The sequence below is a fragment of the Anopheles coluzzii genome, chromosome 2 (genome assembly GCF_943734685.1).
Source record: "Anopheles coluzzii chromosome 2, AcolN3, whole genome shotgun sequence".
NCBI lineage: Eukaryota > Metazoa > Arthropoda > Insecta > Diptera > Culicidae > Anopheles > Anopheles coluzzii.
In genome coordinates this window covers 120,914,525-120,941,923 of record NC_064670.1, presented here as the reverse complement: position 1 = coordinate 120,941,923, position 27,399 = coordinate 120,914,525, and the positions used below count along the sequence as shown (strand labels likewise).

At 47.9% G+C, this 27,399-nt stretch overlaps 7 protein-coding genes across 7 annotated transcripts in view; 3 read left to right on the top strand and 4 right to left on the bottom strand.

Moving 5' to 3' along the window:
* Window positions 1-27,399, bottom strand: part of LOC120951731 (uncharacterized) — a 218,876-nt gene that overhangs the window by 8,747 nt on the left and 182,730 nt on the right. The gene's annotated exons all lie outside the window — the stretch shown is intronic.
* On the bottom strand, window positions 755-15,568 carry LOC120947956 (uncharacterized). The gene is made up of 3 exons (XM_040363839.2): window positions 15,342-15,568; window positions 8,977-9,675; window positions 755-4,616 (listed from the first exon to the last, which is right to left on the bottom strand). The coding sequence occupies exons 2-3, from the start codon at window positions 9,117-9,119 to the stop codon at window positions 1,154-1,156; spliced, it is 3,606 nt and encodes a 1,201-aa protein (XP_040219773.2). The 5' UTR covers window positions 9,120-9,675; window positions 15,342-15,568; the 3' UTR covers window positions 755-1,153.
* LOC120947957 (uncharacterized) lies at window positions 9,725-13,981 on the top strand. The gene is made up of 2 exons (XM_040363841.2): window positions 9,725-11,066; window positions 12,226-13,981. The coding sequence occupies exons 1-2, from the start codon at window positions 11,052-11,054 to the stop codon at window positions 13,675-13,677; spliced, it is 1,467 nt and encodes a 488-aa protein (XP_040219775.2). The 5' UTR covers window positions 9,725-11,051; the 3' UTR covers window positions 13,678-13,981.
* Window positions 15,851-16,834, top strand: LOC120947279 (uncharacterized). The gene is made up of 2 exons (XM_040362473.2): window positions 15,851-16,332; window positions 16,397-16,834. Exons 1-2 carry the CDS (start codon window positions 15,867-15,869, stop codon window positions 16,801-16,803), a joined length of 873 nt encoding a protein of 290 aa, XP_040218407.2. The 5' UTR covers window positions 15,851-15,866; the 3' UTR covers window positions 16,804-16,834.
* Window positions 16,823-18,963, bottom strand: LOC120947277 (eukaryotic translation initiation factor 2 subunit 2). The gene is made up of 3 exons (XM_040362472.2): window positions 18,798-18,963; window positions 18,061-18,490; window positions 16,823-17,779 (listed from the first exon to the last, which is right to left on the bottom strand). The coding sequence occupies exons 1-3, from the start codon at window positions 18,813-18,815 to the stop codon at window positions 17,256-17,258; spliced, it is 972 nt and encodes a 323-aa protein (XP_040218406.1). The 5' UTR covers window positions 18,816-18,963; the 3' UTR covers window positions 16,823-17,255.
* On the bottom strand, window positions 19,109-21,166 carry LOC120947275 (pre-mRNA-processing factor 19). The gene is made up of 4 exons (XM_040362469.2): window positions 21,020-21,166; window positions 20,743-20,892; window positions 19,465-20,665; window positions 19,109-19,390 (listed from the first exon to the last, which is right to left on the bottom strand). Exons 1-4 carry the CDS (start codon window positions 21,036-21,038, stop codon window positions 19,246-19,248), a joined length of 1,515 nt encoding a protein of 504 aa, XP_040218403.1. The 5' UTR covers window positions 21,039-21,166; the 3' UTR covers window positions 19,109-19,245.
* LOC120947273 (DE-cadherin-like) lies at window positions 21,545-27,250 on the top strand. The gene is made up of 2 exons (XM_040362462.2): window positions 21,545-21,609; window positions 22,620-27,250. The coding sequence occupies exon 2, from the start codon at window positions 22,714-22,716 to the stop codon at window positions 27,196-27,198; it is 4,485 nt and encodes a 1,494-aa protein (XP_040218396.2). The 5' UTR covers window positions 21,545-21,609; window positions 22,620-22,713; the 3' UTR covers window positions 27,199-27,250.

Genomic DNA, 27,399 nt, shown 5'->3' with positions numbered 1-27,399 from the left:
ACATCTTGTTAGCTCTGCACGCACTCAATGGTTACTGCGATTATGATTTACATTTGCAACGATCGACAAATCTTCGTTGGTGCATGAGGAAGAGCTTTTTGAGGTTTGAAGCTGATGAGCAGATTACTCGACCAATTACAAGTTGGTTGGCTTACGTACGGTACAGGTGCTACTTCATGGAACGTCTTAAGCTTCTTTTCCTCCAAAAATATTACTTCAACTCCTACGACTGATGCGCTGTCTCGGTACAGTAACAACGGTAAATGGGAGTACACTGCCGATCAAACGGATACATATGAATAATTTTAACTAAACATCCGATAACATCCCTCTATTACCACCGAATCGAAACTAGATGTGGTCCTAATTGTATTCTACCAGGAATGGGGTTCGAAAATTGTTCAAATTACGCGGAACTGAATTCCGTGGAATCTATTGACAAACCGTTACGGACGAAACGGCTCATGAATTTCTAACCAACTAGCCTGCTGTGATGCCAGTGAAGCGTTCCACGAAGTTGTTGCATCGATAATTAAATTAGATGCAGATATGTATGTATAATAGTGATACGATACTAACCCGGTTCCCGGTCACATGCCGCACTTCATTATTGGAGCCGCAAGTAATGGGGCTGAGTATGCAGAGAGTTTAGTCCTGGGAATGAGGTCTAACAAATTCATTTCGTTATTTGTCCGCTTTCTGCTTTCTCATCCAAATATATTCTTAGAAATTATTAAATCAAAAACACTGTAAATTTATTTTCTTTTGTTTTATTAAAATTAATATTATTTACATTTACATTATATTGCTTTCATGGTATGGTGAAATACACTACACGAAAGCAGTTCATATATACACTACCGCACTGGTTCAACTAACCATACTTCAAACTCTTACCAATCGTTTAGAAATACGATCCTAATGCGGTCCTAACCTAATCGGGTACACAAAAAGAGTTTATCAACTACTGGTAGATACTCCTCATCTGAGCGATCTCTTTGCTCCGTGATCAACCTTCGCAAAGGAACTTCCGTTTAACTGTTTGTTTGTTTTTTTCGGTTTACATGGAGGCCGCCCCCTAAAATGGAGCCCATGTGTGATGTGTGTTTTAAGCCTTCGAATTTTTGCCCTCCTTCCACCGTTCTTCCTCCTCTCAGTCATCGTTGATCAATCGCAGCCTTACATTCCTACCGAACAGCTTCCTGTTCTGATATTCGTTCAACGCCTTCTCCGCATCCTGATGATTGCGGAACCGTACCATCGCTTCCCCGGTCGCATTACCATTGTCCAGGAACCGCCGCCGAATGTTTTCCAGCGGTAGGTTAAACTCCTGGAAGAATTTCTGCACGTCCTCCACCGTCGTCTTGTACGCCAGATTCAGCAGCCCCACCGTCGAGGTACGGTACGGTCCACACCCAACGCCCTGATTCTTCTCCGGATCATCATTCTGACTACCGCCACTGCCGCTACCACCACCTCCACCGCCACCACCACTGCCGCCACCGCCGTTGCTGTTTTCGTTCCGCAGATGGTCCGGCAGCCAGTGCGACGGCTGCAGTCCCTGGGCGATCGCATGGAACCGTGCCATCAGATCCGCCACCTGCCCCCGATCGAGATGGCTCGCAAACACCTTCCGTCGGCCCAGATTCTGGGACGATTTCGATTCCGCGTGGGCCGCCTCACTCGCCGAACCAAACTCGACCAAACATTCGCCCGTCCGGCCGCCGCGCTCATTGTGCACGAGCAGCACATTCTTGGCCTGGAAGCCGTCGTGCCCGAAGAACGCAAACACGTCCTCCTCGTACACGTGGAAGTCGACGTTGCGCAGCAGCAGCCAGTTGGTGCGCTGGAACATTTCGCTACTGTCGTTGCTCGGTGCGAACCGGCTGTTGGCCCTGCGCGGATCGCGTGAGTTGCCGCCACCTTGCTGCTGCTGCTGCTGCTGCTGCTGGTTACCATTGCCGTTATTGTTCATTTGGTTCATGTTGTTAATAAAGTTCATAATCTGCATATTGTTGATCGCTTCATTCGATTGATTACCGCCGTTCGAGTTGCCATTATTATCGCTGTCATTGCCAAGCGAATTGCCCCGACTCATACGATCATCGCGCACGTTCCACGGGCCGTTCGATTCCGCGTTAGCTGCTCCCGCTGCCTCGGCATTCATTCGCCGCTGTGCCTCCAGCATCATGTTTTTCAGTGCAATATTTTCACTCGTATCATCATCCCATGGCCGTTCGACAGATCCCCACCGACTGCCGTGCTTGCTGGAGCGGCCCTGCCGACCATTGTTTCCACCATTACCGGAACTGCTACCATTGACGCTTTCCTGCTCCTCGCTCTGCCCATTCTCCGACCCAGTTCGCTCGCGTTCCATCTGTCCGTCCGCGTTCTGTTGCTGCTGCTGCTGCTGCTCGAAGGAGGAGCTCTCCTCCACATCCCTCGGGTTCTCGTGCTCGTTCTTCGCCACCTCGTAGTCGATCTCCTGGCACACCAGCACCGTAACCTTCTTGTTGCCGATAAAGTGACGATGCACCTGCTTCCACGCCTCCTGGGCATCTTCCTGCCGGTGGAACTTTACGTACCCGTCGAGCTGTTTCGGTGCGTGGTGGTTCTTCACAATCAGCACCTCCACCACCGTAAAGTCGGAAAACATCTTCATGATGTCCTGCTCGGTAGTGAACGTGGGCAGATTCCACACCACCAGCGCGGACGACGCTGCTACCGGCGGTGGCCTGCGGCCCGAGTCGTGTCTCGGCTCGTCCCGATCGTCCGCTATTTCGATCACATCGCTACTTCCCGCACGACCACCACCATTGCGGCCCTCGTTCGAATAGTCGTTCGTGCTCCAGGGGTTAACGTTCCGCGGGTTCTGATCGTCCCAAGCCTTCCCATTGTGCGACATACCCGGCCGGTACGAGTCAACGGCCGAGTCAAACTCCTGATCCGTAATGGACTCGATGCGAACGCGCATCCGACGCACCGCCGAACCGTCGCGCGACAGGGCGAACTTCTTGCCCTCCTTGCGCAGAAACTGTATGTAAGCCGTCCCCGTGCGGCGCCCGTTTTGATCGTTTATCATCTTGATGCCTTGCGTCGTGATCAGGTGCGACTTGAAGAACCGCCGTATCTCACCGTACCCTGTGACCGATTCCAGGTTCGAAATCTTCACCGCATAGTCGCTCGTGATTGCGCCCGACTTGGCGCTCGAGTACACACTCTCCGGCAGGGGGGAAGTGTTGCGGAACATGCCACCGAAACCACCGTTCAGCCCGTTGCCGCTCGGGAGGGGTGAAATTTTCCCACTTCTGGTAGAGAAATGGTTCGGCTGCTGCTGGTTGTTGTTACCGAACCGGGCACGCGCATCCGCCATTCCACCCGGCCCAGTGTGCAGTCCAAAGATGGGTTCCATCGTCTGATTCAACCCCGCAAACGCACCGCCATTGATCGAGTGCTGTTGCTGCTGCTGCTGCTGCTGCTGCAGTGCGACGAATTCCAAATCATTCTTGTCGGAAAACCGCGAACGGCCACCGTTCGAGGCGTCGTATCGATCGCGGCTATTGCTATCATGGCTGCGACGATCGCGCGACCGCGAGCGACTTCGCTGACGCGTGCGGCCGAACCGGTCACGGCTAGGGCTGCGACTGCGGCTGTTTCGGCGCCGTCCGCGACCACTCCTTCGCTCGCGGCTCGAACTACGCGACCAGCGGGTGTTACGTTCTCGCGAAGAAGACCGACTGTGGCTGTCCGCGTCCCTGTTGTACGTTCTGCCCCGGGACGAGGAACGGCTGCGGCGCCGATTGTCCCGCTCGCGGGAGGACGAACGGCTGCCGCGACGGTACGAGCGCTCGCGCGAACGCGAACGACTGCGGCTACGACGATCCTTTTTCAAAAACTTCCACGGACTCTGATCGTTCACAATGATCGGGCGGGGCATTTCGGCTGCAACGGGCGGTACGACGGCCTTTGCCGCCTGACTGTTCAGGGCCGACAGCCAATCGGAAAGGTTGCCACCGTTGGACGGCAGTGTGGGTCCAGCAGCGCGAGCGAGCGGCGCCATCACGGGACCTGCCTCATCTGCTGCAGCATCGGACGAAAGAAACGACAGTCCCGGGATTTCATTGTAGCTTGAACCTTGCGCCAACAGTGGACTGAGCGTTGCAACCGTAGTGGCGGCAGGTGCGGCTGGGGCAACCGTTGCGCTTGCTGCTGCCTTAGCCAGAAATCCGGCCAACGATATAACCGGTGGCTGTGGCTGCTGTTGGGCCGCAGCACTAGCCGGTGCTGTAGTTCCACCGGCAGCGATCTTGGCCGGTGGTGGAATGTGAAACTGCGCCAAGCTGCTGGCTGTCGGAGCTGCTTTCGAACCTGCGACCGATAGGGGCGATACAGTAGTAGTGGCCGGTACGGTGGGACGCTGGACGGGTACGGCAGCCTTCGGTAGAACGGCCGCCACTGTCGCTGCTTGCTTTAGCTGCATGTAGCTTAGGGCGGCTTTGCGTGCCTGCTCGATCACCTTCTGCATTTCCGCACGGGACGATAGTAGCAGTGATATGGGTTCATTTTTAATGCAGCCTCCATTGAGTGCCATCGCTTGCCGGGCGTCTTCGTCGGTGCTAAAATATGTACAAAGAAACCAAAAAGAGGAAAATCATAAAACATCACGCGAAAGGAAATGAGCTGCGAACCGACAGGAGGAGGCAGGAGACATTCTTTCCAACATTGCTGGTGGCACGGGTGATAACAGAGTCAGCTAAAAATATCAAATTGTCTGTATGTAGGAGACTAAAATGCTGATTGTTTTACTGCTGACAAAGTGTCATGCTTATTGTCAATACTTTGACGGACAACTATACGCAAACGTGTCGATACTTACCCATTTCGTTGCCTTTAATGTTCTAAGCGTCATTATTTCTCTCCCCATTTCCATATTTTACCGTGACAAATTGGTACATACAATACATCCTACCCCATCTTCAAGTTATTCAGCAATAGCTTTTATTTCAACACTGTATCATGTTCCGATGACCAAAGTACAAAGCTCCAAACAAACTATTTTCTTTTATTTTTAGATTTTGCTGAGTACTGATGTACTGAATTCTATTTGTTTTTGTTATTGCTGCATGTTCATAGCATATTTAACTGTTTTATACATAAAATCAGATCCATTTTCATTCAGAATATCCGTTCGAGGGTCGCAAATCGTGATGTGCTCTTCGAAGCGCACCCCCGACTCCGATCCGACTCCGGCTATTGTCAGTCCGATTCTGACTTTGGCAAAATCCGAACCACCAGTTCCACCCGGGGTCGAAGTCATTCAGAGTCGTCTGGAGTCGTCGGAGTAAACAGAAGCCGTGCGGTGCAATGTGCTTGTGGGTCAGGGGTTTCATTCCACTTTGTCTTTCACTTTGCTCGGGCACTTCGTTAACAGGCCTTTGTTTCGAAGGCAGACTCCGGCCAATCCCGGACGACTCTGACTCCAACCGATTCCCGACAACTCCGGACGACTCCGAGCCGACTCCGATCGACTCCGGACAACTCTGGACGACACCGGATGACTCTGACTCCGAACGACTCCGACATAATGTGATCATACGTATTTTAATATTTATATAACTAAAATAACAACATGTTTAAGGTTTGTTACAGTTGTTTTTTTTTTTAGTTGTTCCCGAAATTTATTCGATGCGCCCCACGATTTATTAATCATTTACCACATATTTCTTAATCATTCCCACAATTTGTTTGGGATTACTAACTCCACTAGAAAACATACGCTCAATAAATCGTGGAACGAATCCAATAAATTCATGGATGCATCCAAAGATCCTCGGAACACAATGAAAACTATATAAAAAAAAAATCTATACAGAAAAAGGTCCGCACATTGCGATGTAGTGATGGGTAATCCGGAGCGGAGTCATGGATCAACTCCGACTCCGGTGCGCATAATTTGACTCCGGCTCCGGATCATAACTGAATTCGACTCCGGATCAGTCCGGATCACTCCGGATCACTCCGGATCACTCCGGATCACTCCGGATCAGTCCGGATCAGTCCGGATCAGTCCGGATCAGTCCGGATTACTCCGGATCACTCCGGATCACTCCGGATCACTCCGGATCACTCCGGATCACTCCGGATCACTCCGGATCACTCCGGATCACTCCGGATCACTCCGGATCACTCCGGATCACTCCGGATCACTCCGGATCACTCCGAATCAGTTTTCGTATATTCGATGTACGACTTGAAAGTCAATGAACTCATCAAGAATTGTCTAAACGATAATTCCGGAGTGATCCGGAGTGATCCGAGGTGATCCGGAGTGATCCGGAGTGATCCGGAGTGATCCGGAGTGATCCGGAGTGATCCGGAGTGATCCGGAGTGATCCGGAGTGATCCGAGGTGATCCGGAGTGATCCGGAGTGATCCGGAGTGATCCGGAGTGATCCGAGGGGTGCCGGAGTTGGATCAATCCGACTCCGGAAAAAAATTGTATTTACCCATCACTATTGCGATGACTGGGGCATAGCAAGAGTATATTGAATTCTGACATCGCTAAGAAGATGTTTGATGATTTTTAATAAGGCATTGAGGCGATAAAACTGAAGATTAACATACCTGCACATATTTAGTCATATTTTCCTTTTTGACATGATCATAATTCAGCATAGATTATATATTATTAACGCGCAAATACTTTTTTTCGTCATCGTTATCGTAAATTAAACAGTAGTAATCGTATAGTAGTTATAGGTCGCAGCTTTTGAATTTTCGGCTTGTTCAAAATAACTTACCCAAATTACCAAACGTGCTGGAAAATAAGTTTTAATATTAACAAAACAAATTTTCAGCAGTTTATTTTCATTTGTTAGGTAATTTCCTGCATGGAAAACAATTGACAATTGCACCCACACTTACCAACTTGGTTATAATTGAAATTGTATGATAAGCATCCTTCAACACATGTATTTTTACAACAACCTAGCATAGCATTAAGACGCATACAAGTAAAGCAAAAATAAAATAACAGAAGAAAAGTAGTCACAATTTCGAAGATGGCAATTTAAATAACCGTCAGCGAAAATAACCGTTGAAAACGCATAGCCTTTTGCTTGAAACAAAAAAATCAATAAATACATTCCATTCCACAGGTTCCCTCCTCCCTATTTCAGTCACCGGTAGAGATCTCGTTTTCCCGTTGCATCCATAGCGAATGCCCATCCGCGGGAAAATCCACCTCATTATGATCAATTAACCGCTCCCAAATCAAAAGTCCTTTTTTGCACTTGATCGCTCAGACCAAACACAGACGAATCGGCGTATGAATCACATTTCATGTCTCTCTAGCTCCACGCCAGACAGAGCCTCGATGTCTCGAGAAGGAACCAACGCACGAGTCTCGAGTCTGCATTGTGTGCACCAAAAACGAAAATGAAACGATAAACTACTTTACACTATACGCATGTCGCGGCGGGGCACCGGAGTCAGCGTCGTTCGTGCAGCAGATCTCGTTGCGGTGCAAAATCCAGTTTTGTTCGCCTATGCTCACCACCACCACCTCTTTTCTTCCTTGATGATTCCCTTATCCTCCCTCTCCTAAGTGAAACGTGCACACCCGAAACGAGCACCCAACCAACGAACTTGATCGTGAAAGAAAGTAGAAGCATTCGTCGTCATACTCACCCACCACCCCGCTGCAGCAGTTCGTCGATCATCGCACGTACGCGTACCATATGTAACGACACAGGAGAGCAAACTGCAGAAAGAAAAATGCATCTCCATGAGCTTTTGCATCCCCCTGCACAGCGTGTGTTCAGATGAAGACACGAGCAAAACAAGAGTTGCTATTCACGCGTCGACTGCCGCTACTGAAACGCTTTTACGAGGAAGACATATGCAGTGTGTATGTTTTATTCCGCAGCATAACTGTCTGACCCAACGACACATCGGCGTAATCTTAAGCATAACATGATCGAGCGAGTCGATTACGCGGATTCGATCCGATCTTGCAATACTAACTCTTATAGATGCACTTCCGACTGGCCAAAGCAACACACCGCGCCGCCGCCGAGAGCGTTCGGGAGAGGTTCCGAGGCGCGTACACACAACCGTTTCCTCTTCTGGTGATATAACCCACCTCTAGAGGCCAGCACACAGCATGCAACGAGGGGTTAGTCCAACCTAATAACTAGTTTTTTCATGCCGCATGACAACACAACACCCTCCTCCACCAACAGACGGCACACCACACGCGCACAGTAACGCTTATTTGTGATTTTTTGAAAAATAAACCCGCCAATCTCGCTCTCATAAAACAGTGTTTGGAAAAGTGTATAGCCATGCAAATTCGAACGCGGATTAGCCGATGGGTGGATGGGGGACCTATAAATGCGAAATATGAACGGTCCCGCAACTCCTGTGTGGCACCATATCTGGACAGCCACACACATGCGTATTTGCAGTGCATTGCACGGAACATTGCGGAACGGAAAGACTGTTAGATGGCGTGTTAATTTCGCGAAATTACTGCACACGATCTGTGTACACAAATTGCACAACCGAACGGCGACATTTCTCCTCCGACACGCGGTCCCCCAGAAGAGATGCACGTTGTATAACCGAGCACACTATGACAGCTCTCTTATATTCTATGCGCTATCAGGGAGGGGGGCGATGTGAGGGCGATACTCTCTCCTCTCCGATAATATCCTTGAACGTGTGGGCGCCCGTCGCGCTGCTAAAACCTGATAATGAAAGCTTTCTCTATATAGCCTGTCTTTTTGGTGGAATTTGTGCCCAATTACTTCCTGAAAATTCATTCACTCTTAGAGCGTTATTGATTATTTGCATTATTCAATAAAAGACGTCATCAGAGTGGTTATCACCCACCAGCAAAAAAGGAGAAGAAAATGAAATGTCTCCGTGTCGGAAAATTAAGAAGAAAAAAAGTGAACGAAGTTCAATACAAACCTGAACGCTATAAACGCATCGCCCAATGCACCGCCGACGATGTGGACGCCACCGTCGGGAATGGACAGACCCTTGAAAAAGGAGCGCACATCGGACGCATTCGCCGCCAAGGGCAGGTTCTGCAGCCGAATGATCACACTCATGATGGGTGCGCGCGCGGTGCGATCGATGCAGTTGTCGTTGCTGCTGTCTGCTGCTGCTGTCTGCGCTGCTGTCTGAAAGCCTGTCCTGTTTCCGGGAACTGTTTCTGTTTTCCTTTTTTTTCTTTCGAGTTTCGCGAGCGCTCAACAGTCGGTCGCGGTCGCGCCGTTCTTCCTGGACCACAACAACATGGAGCAGCGCCAACAACCCAAAAGCGGCACCGAAAAACGATCAAGCGAGGAATAGGGATTGAACACACACGCACAACAAATGGATGGTTTTTGGTGTTTGATTGATCGCCGGAGAGCTTGTTTAGTTTCTTGCCAGCAAAGAGTGTCTTAACCTGTTTTTCCTTCTATACACCAACGCTAATACAATGTGTCTCGCGCGCGCGAACAACACACACGTTGTCGTGTTGCAAAACTATATTCCAATACGGTACAGGAAGCTGTCACGCCGGGGCTATATCTTCCTCCTGTGTCCGCTGATGATGGATTATCTTTGGCCTGGTAAAGGCGATTTCCACACGGCGCTGATACGACGACGACGGTGCGAATCCTACAAGAAGAAAAAGCAAACGAAAAAACCATTCGAAATCAGACATAAAACTAACGTAAAAATAAATATGCACGGAAATGAAATAAATTGTGACATAATGCGACGACAATCGCAAACGCCCGAATAAAGATGGAATGTTTAAGGCGAGCGAGAGAGCGTACCCTCTAAAATTTATCATTTTAACATTGTAAGTACGCATCATCAGCATCTTGCCGCCGTCGCTCACTGGAGCCGATATTAATATTAAGCTGCGTACGTTTTAATACCGATGCTCTTCTCCACTGCCATCGAAAACGTGCTCACTAACGAGAGCCAGCCCACCGGGACACACCACCACCGCCTTCTTCCACATACGGAGGCGGCGGCCTCAACGATCGGGGGTGATCATCATCCGCACGAGATGGAACCTGTTTTCCACGCACTCGACAAAACCGGGCCTGTACACCGTAGTGGAGTTTGTTGGAAGGAAAAGCGGACACAATAAGTTGAGTCGAAAAGTTACCACATGGTAGTTAACTAAATATAGAGGAAGAATGAATAACTGGAACAGTTTCTTAGATATTCATAGCGAGGAATTTCTTTCCAAAACCATACCCAACTTATTCGATGAATGAGGTTCGTGGGTTAATTTAACAAAGATTTAATAATACACCAAAAACTCAGTGATACAAATCAAAGGAAAGAACCATTTCAATATAGTTTCCTGAAAATTGAATTCTTTCATAGATACTATATCATTCATTCACCAAAAACTTCATCGTTGGGAAATAGCAAGATAAAGCAAAGCAACCAAAAGACCGACCAAACCAACCCGCCTGACTATTTTCTTTCCAACTCACCCACAGGCCGATGTGTCCGATATGAGCCGTTGGAAAACGTCATCGGAACTTCGGGCCTTAAACGCTGTGTGCGACTTTATCGATCATGGCGCACATCACACGCTATGCTCCATGCCTAAAAAAACTGTGCCTCACACACACACACACCCTCTCCTTGGACACACATCACTAGGCGCTTAGGAAATGGCTACTACTAATCCGCACCATCCCCAACGTGTGCGAAGGAGTAGAAATGCACTCTCCGTCTTCTATCTAGCGCGCGACGACACCATGTTGACGACTCGGAAAGGAAAAGCAAAATAGTAGTAGTAGGGAACGGGAAAACGTCCCTTTCTCCCGTTATTTTTCTTTCGCCCAGCGTGTTGTGGTGTGGTGCGGGGAGTTGGAAAACTCACCACACTATAAAGCGATTAGCTATCAAACGAGATGGCGCAGTCTCAATCAGTGTGTTGCACCAGTGTGTAGTGTCATTTGGTCCAGATTAGGAAAAAAACGGGAGGAATCATAATAGTTGGTGTAGTTAGAAAGTGAAACATAATGAATCCGCTGAAAGTGAGTTTTGTTGCAGATCTTTGCACGTGTTCCTTGGTTAAATCGTTCGGATAACAGTGATATCGTTTAGAAATGTATATTGCAACGGACATTTAAAAGAAAGCTGTTATCGAAACAATTTCCCAGAGCGAAATTCAACGCAACTGACTCTGTTGAAACGCAGCTTATTTTTTAAAAATAACTGAAATGCTTTAATACAACTTAAAGGCATAGTTCCACCGTTGAAGTGTACATTGGTTTTCGTAGTTCCCCAGCATCGGTTCCCCAACTCGCGCATAACAATTTGGACAATTTGCTGCGGCATTTGCTCTTACAAATATATTTACACCCGCCGCCCTAATCATTCCCGCAAAGTTCTCACAGCGACAATGAACGAGTCGATCGAAACAGTACAAAACGCGCCCCGGAGCTTTAGCTATCCGCTTGTCCCGTTGTTTCGGTCGTAGTAGTCCCTGGTGTTCCTGCTGCTGGTGTTGCTGGCGTCCGTAGTTTGGCCGTCTGTTCCAGTATCCGGGTGACTTGCTCCTCGGTCAGCCGCTCGTCCGAGTCCTCGATCATCAGCTGTATGTGCAGCGGTGAGGACGGTGGATCGTTCACCATCATCAGGCACTCGTTTTTGGTCAGGTTGAACTCCTTCATCGCCTGGAGAAAGTCGATGATGCCGGCGGTCGATTGCTCCTTGCACGGTGTGTCCTCCAGATACTGCACCGTTTCGTACGTGATCGTGGCGAGATTGCGCAGTCCGTACTTTTTCTTGCTGTTTTTCATGTCCTTCAGGGCCGTCATGACCTCGTAGTTGGTGAGAATGGCCGCGTTTGGATTGACGATCTCCATTCTGCTGGATCTGGGCTGGTGCTTTCAGTGTCAGCGTGGTGATGGTAGTCTGTACACGTGGTCGTCTGCACAACGGAAGAGTCAGGGATAGGGGGGACAACAGATGCGTTACGGACGTGTGTGTGTGTGTGTCGTTGATGAAAGGTATTCCACAAGCGTGTGAAAGAAGGTTGTGCACCGCTAGATACAAACCATCCGAATCAGATCTTACCCATCCGAACCCATTTTAAACAACAATATCAATATATCAATTCCTAAAAATATCTTCCCTCCTTACATTACAATGTATGCTAATAGGTTTATTGAATTTATGTGTACTTTGCAGTTGCTGCCCTTTCTAGCCTCCATCACCATCCTCAGCAATGCACGGCCGGGGCAGGGCTTGGAGATTGAACATCCGCACAGCTTCTCCACATTCAAGCGTGGCGTAATGCTGGGCGATGTTTCGTACAGCTATTCCTCCACCGACATGGGTTCGCCGGAAAGTGGTCGCTACAAGACGGTAACGGTCATAAAGAACATTGCCATACCCAAACCAACCAGTACGATGTTCAGCGATCGATCGGAACATTTCTACGATTCGGTGGAGAAAGGCTCGTCCGGCGGTGGTTCTTCGGCGCATAAAAAACGAACGCACGTGGAATATTGGCCCCCGAAGGAAGACAATCAGGTCGCTCATCGGCTTAAGCTCGAACCAAGCTTCCACAAGGCGAGCAGCAACACGCACCGTCCTAAGAGTGGCAGCAGTCACACCCATCAGCGCCATCACAGCCGGCAGGAGAAGGTGGCCACACCGAAGCCAACGTACAAACCGGCCGAAATCAAGGAACAATCGGAAGAGGATCCCAAGCACCCGATCGATCTACTGGAGCTAGCCAAATCGGCCGTAAAAACGCTCACCCAAAAGGCCAAGACTGGTGGACCGGGAGAAAATACGGGCCCGGTAACGTTTCCCTCCGACGGGATGATGATGAAGAGAAAGCAGAACGGTGTCGTCAGCGTGGCCCAAGAGTACACCAGCATCGTGACGGAAGATCCGAAAGAACGGCAGCCGATCGTGAGCAAGCTGCGCACCAAGGTAGATCTTCCGACGAAGGCTCCATCCCAATCGCCTTATTATTCCTCCTCGTCGTCCACCAGCACCACCACCGCCTCCAGCAGTGAGGAGGAGCAGGAGATCCCGCTGAAAGATTTTGAACAGTCCGAGTACGTGTTCAACCACAAGACTGGGACCTTCGAGTTCCGCAAAGCGTCCAAAGCGCCCAAAGCCGTCCAGGAATATCTCCGTGCCAGTCCGTACGGACAGAAGGGAGATCAGGGGATGGGAGATGGCGGTGCCAACACGTACAGCAGTCCCTCGGAGCTGCTGTTTGCCGAGCTTCACAACGCTGTGTCGACTCGCAATGTCACTATGATCAAGGCGCTTGCCAGCCAGCTGGAGGAAACGTTCAACGTAGGCCAGCTAGACTTTGAGTCGCTTAAAACCGAGGCCGAGATGGAGCAGCACCGTACGACCGAAGACTCGATGATGATGATGATGATGGCCGGTGAAACGACGACCGCCAAGGCACCGTTCGATTTTGGGTATGGCAACTATGGCGAAACGACCACCATGGAGTATCAGGACCCGACCACCGAGGCGATCATGCCAAGCACCACTGTCAAGGCGCCGATCATGATGATGATTCCAACGACCACCACCAAAAAGCCGCTTCGATACATTGCGCCGAAGCTGCGGGGATTCAAGCGGTTCTCGTCCAAGCGACAGAACAATTAGTGTAAATGGTTCTTTGGTGAGGAAAAACCACACCCCTGAAAATGTTCGCGGAACACGATCGTGTTCCAAAAGCAAAAGTATTTATTTTCTACAGTGTTGCTGGCGCTTATGCTCCAGAAATCGAACAACGATCTAATACGTAAGCTCAATTGACCTAAAATTGCAATTAATTGGAGTAAAATCGTGATATAAAAACAGTGGGCACTACTACTACTACTACTATCTCCAAGTATGGAGCAAAGCGGAAGGCATTCCCATCCCTATCTATATATCAATAAATCTATCCTCATTTTAGCATACTGTACATCAACTGGAAATTGTCTTCTTCATTTCAAGACATAGGGAAAATGTATGGAACATTTTTAAACCGTTTACATTTATATGTTTCGGACAAGCGACGAGATCATTGTGCATTGAGTAATTGCAATAGAAAAGTGCGTTTCTGTGGTTTCTTTTAGGTTTATGAGAAAATCAATCAGTTTCCTTGCATCAAGACATTTCTTACCTCGAGACAAAGTCGATTCCTTTTAGTGTGTAGTATTAGAGAGTTAAAGCAAATTAGCATGTGATATAACAGTGGATTGACTACAATAGGAATCATTGCAGATTGTTTAATGAATTCATTATCATATTGATTATAAAGTATAAATAATCAAAATCTCAAAGAAAAGAAATGATAATGCTGGCATGATTAAAACGCGAACTGTTTCTGTAAGCTATTAATGAGAGTAATTTGTATTGAAACATTGAAGCTATCGAAGGGGTATCTCATCATTGAAAAGTTAACATTAGAAGGGCTGTTTTACATTCGGTTTGAAATGGCCGCATGCTCTGATTTTACATGTGTATTCCTTTTTACCATCTTGAAATTATTCACCACGTTCTGCAGAAACTTTATAATTAGAATGAGAACCAGTTCTTTGCCAGTTGATCTGACCTAGGTCAATAATACTGCGCAAGCGTCATGGTCAGCCAGACAGAGGAGAGCATTCTCAGCATTTGTCTGAACATTGGGTGCGATTCGTTGATTAGAAACGAGTCGGGCGTTGCAGAACAGATAATATTCTTATCAACAGTCCCTCACCATTTTTACGAAGCTATTTCACGTACCCTAAATGATGAAATGGAGCCTCCCGCGCATTCCTTTCAATACTTACTCTTGCACCATAATCCCATACATTTATTACTCTTACTCTAGTTACGCCGGACACACGAAGATCCGATCAGAAGTCTGGTGTATACATAACAGTGTTTTTTTTACAAACTAATAAAACCGAGAAAGTACCATCGAAGAAAGCAATCCCACAGCTCGCTACGAGGGACCTCAGAGCCAACGGATGTGACGTTTGAGGGAATGAAGCACCACCCCACTTCCACTCCCTTCGACCGTATGAACTGCTTCCCATCGATCGGGACTCCAGCCTTGATATGAACAAGAAATCATTCTTTATTCGCTTAACATACATCGAGCACGCTTTCAATATCACACTTTAGCACACATATCTCTACTCAAATTAAGATTAAATTCTCGTTCCTTTCTTGGACAAATCTCTACCTATTGTCTCGAACTCGCGGGCGCAACACAGAAAATTCACACACTTCAAGGACGCTCTTTACGTGCACACTAAGGGCGATAGAGAGGCTCCGTTGGCCGTTTGACTTACCTAAACACTAGTTTAATGGCTTTGCCACACACTTTCCTAACGTTTCGCTACTGTTACAACTATGCTTTTCACCTTCAAGGCACCGAAAATACGCATTTATGTTCCGCTTCAAGATGGCGACGTCTGAAAACGCTCAACTTTTCTTCTGTACTTTCTGTACCCAGGCACACACACACGCATCAACGCAGGCACGTTCGTTCACGTTTGCTTGCGTCAGGTTGGTAGCATGGCGTTACAATCAAGGTTTACAAACATAAGGTAAGTGTTTGGGGTTTTGACATTTCACGATGCAAGGAATCGATTTAAAAATGGTATCTTGTTCATTAAACAAAGCAAAACTGCTACCGAAATCATTTTAAAATAAAGCGTTTTAGTATTTCTGTGAAGAAGCTTTTTTGTTGTAAAATTGGCATTTTCCCTGAATAACGTAAATAGATACCACCTTTTTGCTATTATACACCTTGGTTGTAACGCTCTCCGATATATGGTTTGTCAACAAATCGAATCACAACAGTAGCATAAAATATGAGCGATGCTGCCGTATCGGTAAATCAAATTAAAACCGAACAAAACGCCGACGAAGACATCGAGGAGAAGCTGCCGGCGTACAGAGTGTGTGCGGAAAGTAAACTTATACACGCATCGGTGGAAATAGTCGATCTCACCGAGGAGGACTTTCTGAACGAATTCAAATGCTTCCTCAACACCCTGCCCGACCGACGCCTTGACGTCGAGGCGAGAAGAACCGGCACCAATGCCAAGGCCCGCACCATCCGATATGTTTTGGCCATACCGGCCCTCCTGCTGGCTCAGGTTCGAATACACCAGGACACGTTCATATGCGAGCTGTTTCGAATCAACTTCTCGAACACGATGCTGTACGGGAAACTAACGGCGGAAACGTTCCGCAATGATGTTACGGTGTATCAGCTTGATGATGGATCGGCAGCAGTGGATGTATATTATCGACCATCGAACAATAAAATGCTAGGTAAGTTGCTGGTTCGCTCATTAAATAAGCTCGCACTCTATTCTACTGTACATTTTCTTTGTAGATAATTTAAATAAGCTGCTTTGCTGTGAAGATACTCTTCGCCGGAAACCGTCCCCGCTGAACGAGGAAGCGATTCCAAGCTCTATCGAACTGAGGGGCCATCTCAGGATGCTGATTTCGATAGCGAAAGCACGTTGTGCCACCTTTCTCGGCCGTTTGAAGCTGCGCACGCAATGCTTCGTTGTAGGACGGCCTTTCGAAGCTAGCGGTGGCAGGGTAGCCGTGTTTGCCCAAACCATCCTACCCGATGGCGAGCTGGGCCACTCGTGTGAGCTGTTCTGGAAGTGCTACCTACTTTCGGTATACGAGCCCATGCTCAGTATGTTAGAAGAACCGACCAGCATGAACGAAACGACTGCAAGTTGCATCGATAAATTGGTGGAAAAGATGAAGGGATTGTACATATAGAAAGAAAACCCGTTATGTATCTGTTTGAAAAGTTGGTTACCTTTTATTTTCCATGAGAATTACTTGAGAAGAGGGTTTGCGATCGGGCTTCGTGTGGAATATTTATATCTGTCTCTTAAGTAATGTCTTGGTTTTGTATTTATGTTCGCCTTGTTTCCAAAAACATCATATAAATCCCATTTAGCAGTTTCGAAAGAGGGCGCGAGCAATTATGCCGCCCATATAGCGCCATTGAAGAGTTGCATGATACGGGAGCAAACAACGAGAAAGTGGGAAGATAACCGAAAACCAAACGATGAAGCGTCGGGAAACAATATGCACTAAATTCACATTACACCGTTCACGCTCGTTCCCGTGTGTGCAACACCCGCCACATAGCGACGTGACGTGTCTTTCTCTCCTTCTCAACACGGAATCTCCATTCAGACACCACTTCAATCAGCTGGCCGCGCTTAGGCGGTCTTCGCACGCATGGCGGCACGTTTACTGGTGACGGCCTGGAAACCAGACTTAATACTAGCGACGGAACACCGTGACCCGCACGATTCGCATTGCAGGAAGAACAGGCGGGTATCTTTCTGGAGAATGGTGTCCGGCGAGCGGCAGGTGTGGCAGGTGACGTACTCCTTGATGTATCTTCGCAGCACGTTCTCGATCTGTTTCGGCTGGAAGCGACCCTTGATGATCAGCTGATTGTTACCGTCGACCGAACCGCTCGTACCCAACTCAGCCAGCAGAAAGTCCAGCACGTGCTTCTGTAGCCGATGGAGCGTTTTGCAGATTTCGGTAAAGTTGGCGAACGAAGTTTTCTTCGTGCCGACGCGCAGCACCTGCGGCGGGCGCATCACGAACTTCGGCTTCCGCCCGCCGGCCATCTCCGGGTTCTTGTCGAGGATGATCTCAAACACGCGGTTCAGCAGCTCGTCGTACGTGTAGTCACGGTCCGAGCCGGCCCAGGAAGTTACATTTTCATCCACTATTTTCGCGATGTGCCGGGGAAGAGATAAAAGTCACGCATTAGTTATCGGTAAGTGAGAAAAGCATTTTCAACGACAAAATTAAGTGTGAAAACAATAATCAAATATGAAATAGGAAAAAAAACGGCTCTCTATACCAGTTTCGGTGACGATCCCATCATTCTCGGTAAGGCATGTAAAATCAACGCAATGGCAAAATTTCATCAGATTTACGCTCAACACACACAACATCCACGATCATACAACTTTTAAATATTTAAAACATCAATCGCAAACATACCATTTTCCTTCTCGTCGTCCTGCGGGTCCTTTCCGTCCACCAGCTCCTGCTCCATCAGCTCGGTAAGATCCTTCTTCTTCTTTTTCTTCTTCTTCATACTAAAGTCCAGCTTGAAGTCCTCGTCCAGCCCATCGTCCCCGGCTACCTCACCCTCCTCTTTGCTCTCCTTCGCATCCGCGTCGCCTTCGCCGGCACCGGACGGGAGCGCTCCCTCCAGCTCGTCCAGATTGAACGGCTTCTTCTTCTTCTTCTTTTTCTTGTTGAAGTTCTCCAAATCGAGATCGTCTTCACCGTCTGCTAGCGGTTTCGGTTCGCTCGGCGCCACCGCCGCATCGGCTTCTGTCGGTTCCTCCCCCGCTCCAGCCATGGCATCTAAATCGAACGGAGTCTTCTTCTTCTTCTTTTTCTTCATCAAGGAAGGGTCAAAGATCTGGGGCAGGGATGAAAACGGTGCAAAAACGTGACATGCTATTAATATTCCGTGCATTAAGAAATTTCAAGCGTAAAAAGACAAAGAAGCCGATGTGCCTGTTGAACAGGTCCGAGATAGGGGCAAATTCATTCCCTGCTCATAACCTAACATCGCTGTCCGGCGCATTGCTGGTGCTGGTTGCTAGCGATGTGGCTCTTTTTGCAAGCAACATCGCCGATACACGGCCCAGCAGCAGCAGGGCATGGTCTCGAACTTTCACTCGCCCATATTCCATGTTTCGTAGGGCGCTATCCCGTCGACTTACCGCATCGTCTTCCGCCATGATTTGCTCTAACACTTGTGACAGTTTTTTCCTATTTTCCACACACTTTTGTGCACGTTTAATTTATTTTACGGGCGAGCGAACCAGCCCACTTCAGCAATATTGCATCAGCTTTTCGTAAATTTCTCCGCTGTCACATTCTGGGCTGTCAAAAGCTGCTTCTCCCTCTTCTTGCGGCACACGCACGCGCTGACAGCTGCAGCCGTCACGCGCGTACAATAGCGTTACGGGGCGTTACGTGTGAGAAGAGCTTGGGAAATGGTTATTCTTTTGAAAAATATCCCCTCACACAATTTCATCGTCAGTAGCTTATTTATTGATCAAAAAGGAGATGATTTTACATGAATGCCACACTTTACGCACTGCTATTCTATTCCTCCTATTCCTCCCGGTATGTAATTGAAGGGTAAGTGAATCCATCCGGCCTCGTTTATTCAATACCGTACAATTTCAATGTACGGTCCATGCTCGTCGACGCGATGTACTGTGCATGTTTGCCAAATCGAACGCCCGTTGCCAGTGCCGTGTGATCATTGAATACCTTCAGCTCCTGCCACTGTTTGCAGAGATAGACACTGAAATGAAACAAAAATATTCAATGAGCCTTTTATCTTTGTACGGTCTAACGTTATATCCTCCCAAAACATACCGAATATCCGTGCCGGCAATCGACAGATACGTTCCGCTCTGATCGAAGCACAGGTCCTTCACCTCGTAACCATCATCCAGCTGGATGGTTTTGAAGTTTTTCAGCTTGCGCAAATCCCACAGCTTTACGCACGCATCATCCGCAGCGGTGGCCAGATAGTAACCGTTCTCGGAGAACGAAATGGCCGTGATTGGTCCGGTATGGCCCGCGAAGTTTGCCACATTGCTTTGCTCCTTCAGATCCCAGATCTTCACCTGCGAGTCCTCCGTGCCCGTACCGAAGATCAGCCCGTCCGGATGGAACTGAGCGGACGTGAGGCCATACTCTGCCGTATCCGCTACCTTCGTGAGCAACCGGCCCGACCGTATGTCCGAGAACGCCCAGTGCTTGTCGGACGAGGTGGACAGCACGTAATCTCCGGTCGGGTGTAGCGAAAGACCGGTTACGGGCCCGTCGTGGCATCGCAGCAGCAGCTGCGTCTGGGAGGTGGGCACATGCCATACGCGTATGTTGCAGTCCGGCGAGCCCGTAATGACAGTGTCTTCCTCGGGGTGGAAGATTACCTTCGTCACCTTCTTCGTGTGACCCTTCAGTACGGCCACGATCTGTTCGGTGTCTTTGTTGAATACGGTCGCATTCTTATCGTTGCCACCGGTTAAGATTTTGCTCTGATCGGAATGATTGATGTCCAGCGCTAGAATGCCGGGCACACTAGCAGAATGCAACCCGGGATGGGAGGCGAGCGTGAGAAAGCCGCGCAGCTTCTCCTGGCTAACCAACTCCTCCGGCACGGTACGGCCCTTCTTCTTGCGCTCCTGCGTAAGCACGGTCGCTTTGTCCTGTAGCTTCTGGATGACTTCCGCACTCATGCCAGCCTGTTCGATAGGCTGGGCAGCAACACCACCCGCCTCCGACGCAATCGACGGTTGCGGTGCGGCTTGGATTGCAGACATACCCGTCTGTGGTTTCAGGGTGGCTAACGCTTCGCGGGCCGCGGCCACCTCTTTGTTGAGCCGCGCGATGACACGGCAGGCCGCATCGTGCTGGTAGAGTGCGTGGGACAGTTCCTGGCGGGCGGTTTGTAGCTGTTGCCGCTGGGTAAACGAATGCAGCATCAGTGCGTCCCACTCATCTTGCATCGTTTTCAGTGTGGCTGGAATACTCGTTGCACTCGGTGGCTTCGGACGCACGATCGGAGGAGCTGCGAAGAAACCAGGTAAAAGCGGGATAAGTGTCGACCGTCAAGCTGGGCGTACATTGATGTCCCATTGCACCTACTTTTCACATCGATCAATTCTTCCGCCGTTAGCGGCTGTCCGTTGATTGGATCGCACTCATTCTCTACGATGTACTTCTCAATCAGCCGGCGCTCAAAGATAGCACCCGATTTCGGCGATATACAAGGATGTTCCGGTACTTCGTTTGATACTGCAAAAAAGGGGGCGATAGAAGATGTTTATTACGAAGGGCGCAACATAACCTTACTTTTCCGTAGGCCGGACGCAGCATTTACCGCAATAGAGCGCAAACACGAGCGTAATCGACGAATACTTACTACTGCACACCAGCGACATCGTTTATTAACTACGTGGGAGGGTTTTCTTCAAGTTAATTTGTGTAAAACAGTTTACAATTACAATATCAAAAGGTCCGCAAAATTCGAGACGCTTTTCTCCTTTCGATTTGATTGTTACTTTGACAGCTGACGCTGGACTGATTCCCAGCTAACAAATCGGCCCACATCACAATCCGGGAGCAAAGCAAAGGGTCGTTTACATCGAACAAAGCTGCAAAAAAGAAAACATCATGAACAATAGGTCCACCTTCTCAAGATTTACAATAAAGTAGAAAGAATTTCTACAAAATGCATAACAATCAACAAATGTAATTAAATAAATAAATAAATAACCACAATGTATCGAATTGTACAATCCGTCAGAACACTGATAAGAAACTACAAATAGAGCAATGATTCAAATTTAGATGCATAGATATCTGATCAATTTTGTGACTAATATTTGGTCATACGGATATCATCAATTAGTCATACCTTGTCCGTTTTTTTACTGATACGACGCCTTGAACTGAACACCCGCTTCAATCGCATCAGCAGCCTCGTCGCTATCGGATCGGCGCTCAATCGAAGTAAGCCCATTTCATTGGCTGACCAGTTACCACAGGAAACGAACAGTTTCTTTTGCTTGCATTGCCGTAGCAGATTTTAGGTGAATCGTCTTGAAAGTGTTTTGTTATAGTGAGTTAGGTGAATTGTATTGTGTGCTAAAAGTGCTTAAAAGTGTTGCCGTTGCCTGTCCACGAAAATAAGCGCAATATTGGAGCGGTGCAAATGGAATGTGTTCTAAACCTATGATTAACTTGCCGTTGCCAGCTAACTTGGCTGATAAAGCTGAACTGACCGCTGAGTTAGCATCATTTTGAAGCTGATATCGCTCAAGAAGATAATGTCAAATCTAAGATATGCTGACTTGCAGATAAGAGAGATAAAGGTGCACCGATATCGTCAAGGTTGTAATGGCAAGGAGCTACGTCTGCGTTGCCATAACGACATTTACATTTGAGCATTCGGCCTGTGACGTACAATATTGAGAACGCGTTGCTCGCCACATCAACGGACAGTAACAGAATAATTTCAAATAACTTACAAGCGTTGTAGGATGCATAAAGATAATACAATTTGTTTGGTTCCAATGTATTTTCTTGCAAAGAGAGTTTCGTTATCTTTCAGCCGACTTTTCGAATAAAACATCCTAACTGTTTTGTTACAGTTTGCAGTACAAACAAGACGACGGCTTGTTGTGTAATTTAATCATTTTTAATTTCTAATTTGAGTGATTACCTAAATCTAATCATTGTCGTAGGTAATCGAATCTAACCAGCCGTTGGATGTTGATAAGGAAGTGAATCAGGATCGTCAATATGTACACAAGTTGTCGCGTGTGTAAAATATGCTATCCGTAAATGCTTCCAGCTTATCAGTTTGCGCTAATACAGGTAGAAGGGAAAAAAGTGTTTGAAAACGGTAGTCCAAAGTCTGAATATTGTGTAAATGTTTGTGGTGTGATAGCTGTTATTTGAGCTGTTAGTTAAAAATTTAATGCATCTCTAATTTTTAATTTTTATTTTACGTTGTTTAGCCTATCAGAGCTCAACACTGGACAACACGTGCAGAATGTAATAAGAAAGATGATCAACTACTTCATTCGATGTTACAACGATCCATGAACAATAATGTATCCATCAAGAGTATTATTAACTTTGCTCCTGTTAACATCACACTGTTACGTGTCTCTATTAGCATCAACGGGACACAATGATAGAGAGAGCGATAAAATGCCTTCAGAAAATCAGCCTAAACCTCATCACTCGCTCCTTCCAGTGTTCAGCTCACAGGAGAGACAAGATGACACACTTCATCCAGATGCAACAAGAAAAAGGAGAAATTCACCACATGAATTTTCAGCGAATCAGGTCGAAAATCGTAAACCAACCTTCAATGAGTGTGATAGCTACAAGCCAATGCTAAAGGAGGAACAGCCAGTTGGTACGCCGGTCCTGCACGTGAATGCAATCGATCCAGATCCAAATCAAATTATCGAGTACAGCCTTATGACAACACCTGGTGAACGAGTACGCTTCCGAATTGATAAGAACACGGGAGAAATCACAACGGTCCACGTCTTTGACCGAGATGAGCCGATCCGTGAGAAGGAGATCTACATCTCTGTGCGGGCGACAGACGATGGGCGACCTAGACTAGACGATGTTTGCACGCTGAAGGTAAAAATTGTAGACATCAACGACAATTCACCAGTATTTGACAAGGTACGCTACGAAGAGTCGGTAGCGAAAGATATGAAGGTGAACCAGCGTGTTGGTACTATCTCGGCGACGGATATGGATGACGGCGATAACAGTCTCATCAAGTACGAACTATTGCAGAGTCTCCCAGACAGCAGTTTCTTCCAGATTAATGAGAACAATGGTTTAGTTACCCTGGTTAAACAGATCGATCGTAGTCCTGGTCAGCATTACTTGATCCACGTGAGAGCATACAATTTAAACCAACAGGGCGAACCCGTGCATCATACAGATGTGGAAGTTAAAATACTCGTCATGGAATCGAATAAACGGTCTCCATACTTTTCCAAGTTGCCAGAAGAAACGATTGTGCTGAATGAAACGTTTAAAGATTACTCTAAGCCGATAGCAATATTTGAGGCCAATTCAGCCATCCCAGAGAAACCGGAAGTCATCTTCGAACTGATCCAAGGTCGAACAGAGGAAACAAATTCAAAGCACACGTTCCTACTGGAGCAGCTGAACAACGTGGCCACGATCAAGCTGGGTAAGGCGCTCGATTATGAAATCATAGCAGAGTATACTCTCACAGTGAGTGTTAAGAATTCGGACGACCTGATTGCTGAAGCCGTTCTAAAGATCCAGGTGCTGGATGAGAATGATATTATACCGGTGTTTCCAGAAATGACATCCGGTGCAGTCCTTGAAAATGAACCACCCGAAACGCCGGTAATGGTAGTAAAGGCCTATGATCTGGATGGCACACCGGCCAACAATATCGTGTCGTATCGATTCGAGGACGAAAGTCAACATTTGTTTCACATTGATAATATAACGGGTCAAATCAAGACACTGGCAGCGCTTGATCGCGAACAAACTGATTCTTATCAGCTCAAGGTAGTAGCAGAAGACAATTCTCCATCGGCGCTGTATCGAAATGGTAAGCCAAACAGTATTACCAAGCTCTTATTCATCAAGGTGATGGATAAAAATGACAATAAGCCAGCGTTCACTAGTCAGCATTTCGTGGTAGAGGGCGTGCCGGAGGATGAGAACATTAACACGCCAGTAATTGAGGTGACGGCAAGAGACCCCGATGCAACATCCCTGTTATATTATACAATTGTCTCCGGTAATGAAGGACTTGCTTTCAAAATTGACAACAACACCGGTCGTATCTCGATCAACAACCGGCTCGATTACGAGACGGTTCGTGAGTACACGCTGATCGTTCAGGTTGATGATGGGATCTTCCAGGACAACGCGACAGTCTCTATCAAAGTCAAAAATGTCAACGATAATCCACCACGCTTCACAGGTCTTCGTAATGTAACGATACCAGAAGAAACGATCCCATCCGGGTGTATAATGACCGTTCAGGCGTATGATCCGGACATCGAGAATCGAAGCGATCCGCAGCACATTCGATTCTTTTACGTCGACGAATACGATGATGCGATAGAGATCGACGATAGTGGATGCTTGCGGCTCAAGAGAGCGCTAGATCGGGATCCTCCGCTAGGCTCCAAGCGCTGGCAGTTTATTATCACCGCGACGGATGAGGATGGTGCGGGCAAAAAAACGCCAGCCACTGTGATCATATCTTTGGAAGATATCAACGACAATGCACCTCGACTCTCGAATACAATGCCTGTCGTTTGGGGCGAAAACAGGCCGCCAGGTTTGATTGTAAAGCTGAGGGCAGATGACGTTGACGAGTCTCAGAACGGTCCACCGTTCCATTTTAGCATCGATCCTAATGCGCGTTATGAGATCAAGAAACGTTTCAAAGTTCAAGGCGAGGAACTGCACGCGTTGGTTGAGTTCGATCGAGAGGAGCAAAAGGAGTACCAAATTCCCATCCTCATTAGAGACTCTGGCGAAGAACCTATGAGCGCTGTCAGCATGCTACATCTGGTAATCGGTGACGACAACGACAACGAGATGAGGCCAGGTAAAAGTCGCATCTTCGTGTACAACTACAAAGGAGAATCACCCAACACGGAAGTTGGACGCGTGTACGTGGACGATCCGGACGACTGGGATCTTCCAGATAAGACGTTCATATGGGATGATGCTACCCGTCATCAGTCGGTAGCCTTTTTCGATTTAAACAGGGACACAGGTATGATCACCATGCTTCAAGGTACACGTAGGGGAGATTATGAACTGAACTTCCACGTGATTGAGCACTCCAGACATTTCCCGCGCCATAATGTCACAGCCAAAGTGACAGTAACGGTGAAAGAGATCCCAGAGGAAGCAGTGGATAAGAGTGGATCGATCCGTTTCCATAATGTAACTGCGGAAGAGTTCGTATCGCGTACACCTGGTCAGCTCACAACGCCCAAAGATCGACTGCAGGCGAGCATTGCAAACACGCTCAACGTTAGCCGAGAGAACGTGGATGTGTTCACCGTGTTGAAACGCGACAATGACAACGGAACCTTCCTGGATGTTCGGTTCTCGGCCCATGGCAGTCCTTATTACGCACCTGAACGACTCAACGGAATGATGAGCTATCAGCTTCATCAGTTGGAAGAGGACGTTGGTCTTTCGGTACTTATGGTGGGCATTGACGAGTGTATCGAAGAAGGTCGCAACTGTGAGCTATCGTGCAAGAATACGCTTTACAAGTCGAACGTCCCTATTGCGGTATATACCAACACCAGCTCGTTTGTGGGTGTGAATGCATTCGTACAGGCAGAGTGTGTGTGTGAGGCTCCATCGCCGTCGCTCACATGTCTGAATGGAGGTTTCTTGGTGAACGATCGCTGCTCCTGTCCCGAGGGCTTTGAAGGTCCTCATTGTGAGATGCTTGGAATCGGGTTCTATGGCAGTGGATATGCGCTTTATCCCCCGACCAGTCCTTGCAACATGACGCGAATCAGCGTTGAACTATCTCCACAACAGGAAGATGGATTGGTGATGTACATTGGTCCACTGAACTATAATCCTCGTCTGCCTGTGCCGGACTTCTTAGCGTTGGAGCTCGTGAAGGGACTCCCTGTGTTGCTGCTCGACTACGGCAGTGGTACTATCCGCATCGAACATCGGCATCGATTCCCCCAGGGCAAGCCATTCACCGTAGAGATCGTGCTGCAACCGCAGACAATCGAGATGATCGTCGACAACTGCAAGCTGTCCACGTGCATGAGTCTGGATGCGCCAAAGGGACCAAATCGGTTCCTAAACGTAAACGCTCCACTGCAACTCGGAGGAGCTGCGGTCAACCTAGACTACCTCGGATCGCTGTTCAACTGGACGTACGTGCCACAGGACAAGGGTTTCAGTGGCTGCCTGCGCAATCTCACCATCAACGAGCGGACGTACGATCTCGGTCTGCCCAGCCTAGCAAAGAATGTCAACTCGGAATGCATTAGTCGCTCTGTAGCTCTCATCGCATCCATTGGCTTTACATCGTACTACCTATACGTAATTATCGCCTGTATTATTTTGTTGATCGTGCTACTATTTTTCATAATCGCACACAAGACGAGCCATGACGAATGGCATGACAAGGAGATGGACCATCCACGGGGCACGGTTGTTCATTACGAGGAGGAGGGTGGGGGAGAGTGTGACACTATTTACGATCTCAACGCGGTTCTAGGACGCTTAAACCTGATGGACCTGGACACAATTCACTATGCTAATATTAACAACGATCAATACCTTGGAACGTTCCTCCTGCGCAAGAGGGCTGCTTGCGACCAAGCTGCTGACGCTTACCCACAAGACGATGTGCGATGCTATGCGTACGAGGGTGATGAGACCAGCTACCAGTCACTGTCGAGCCTGACCTCCTTTTCTGGATCCCAGGGGGACTTAAAGCTTCCTAATCTATCCGTGCCCCCAGAGTTACAGATGCTTGCTTACAGCTACGGCGAAGAGTCGAGCGACACAGAGAAATAAGGAAGAATTTTATAGCAGTAATTGTAGTTTGATCTTGTTTTCTAGAAAATATACAGTTTTGCTACCACCAAAGTCACCAAACTTACCCATCTTTTCAAACGCCTTTTGCATGTTTGTCGTTCTTTGGAAATCGCACAATTCAAAACAACAAAGCAGCCGTTCAAACAGCGCTGTCAGCTGTCAAACGGGGCAGGGGTTGTT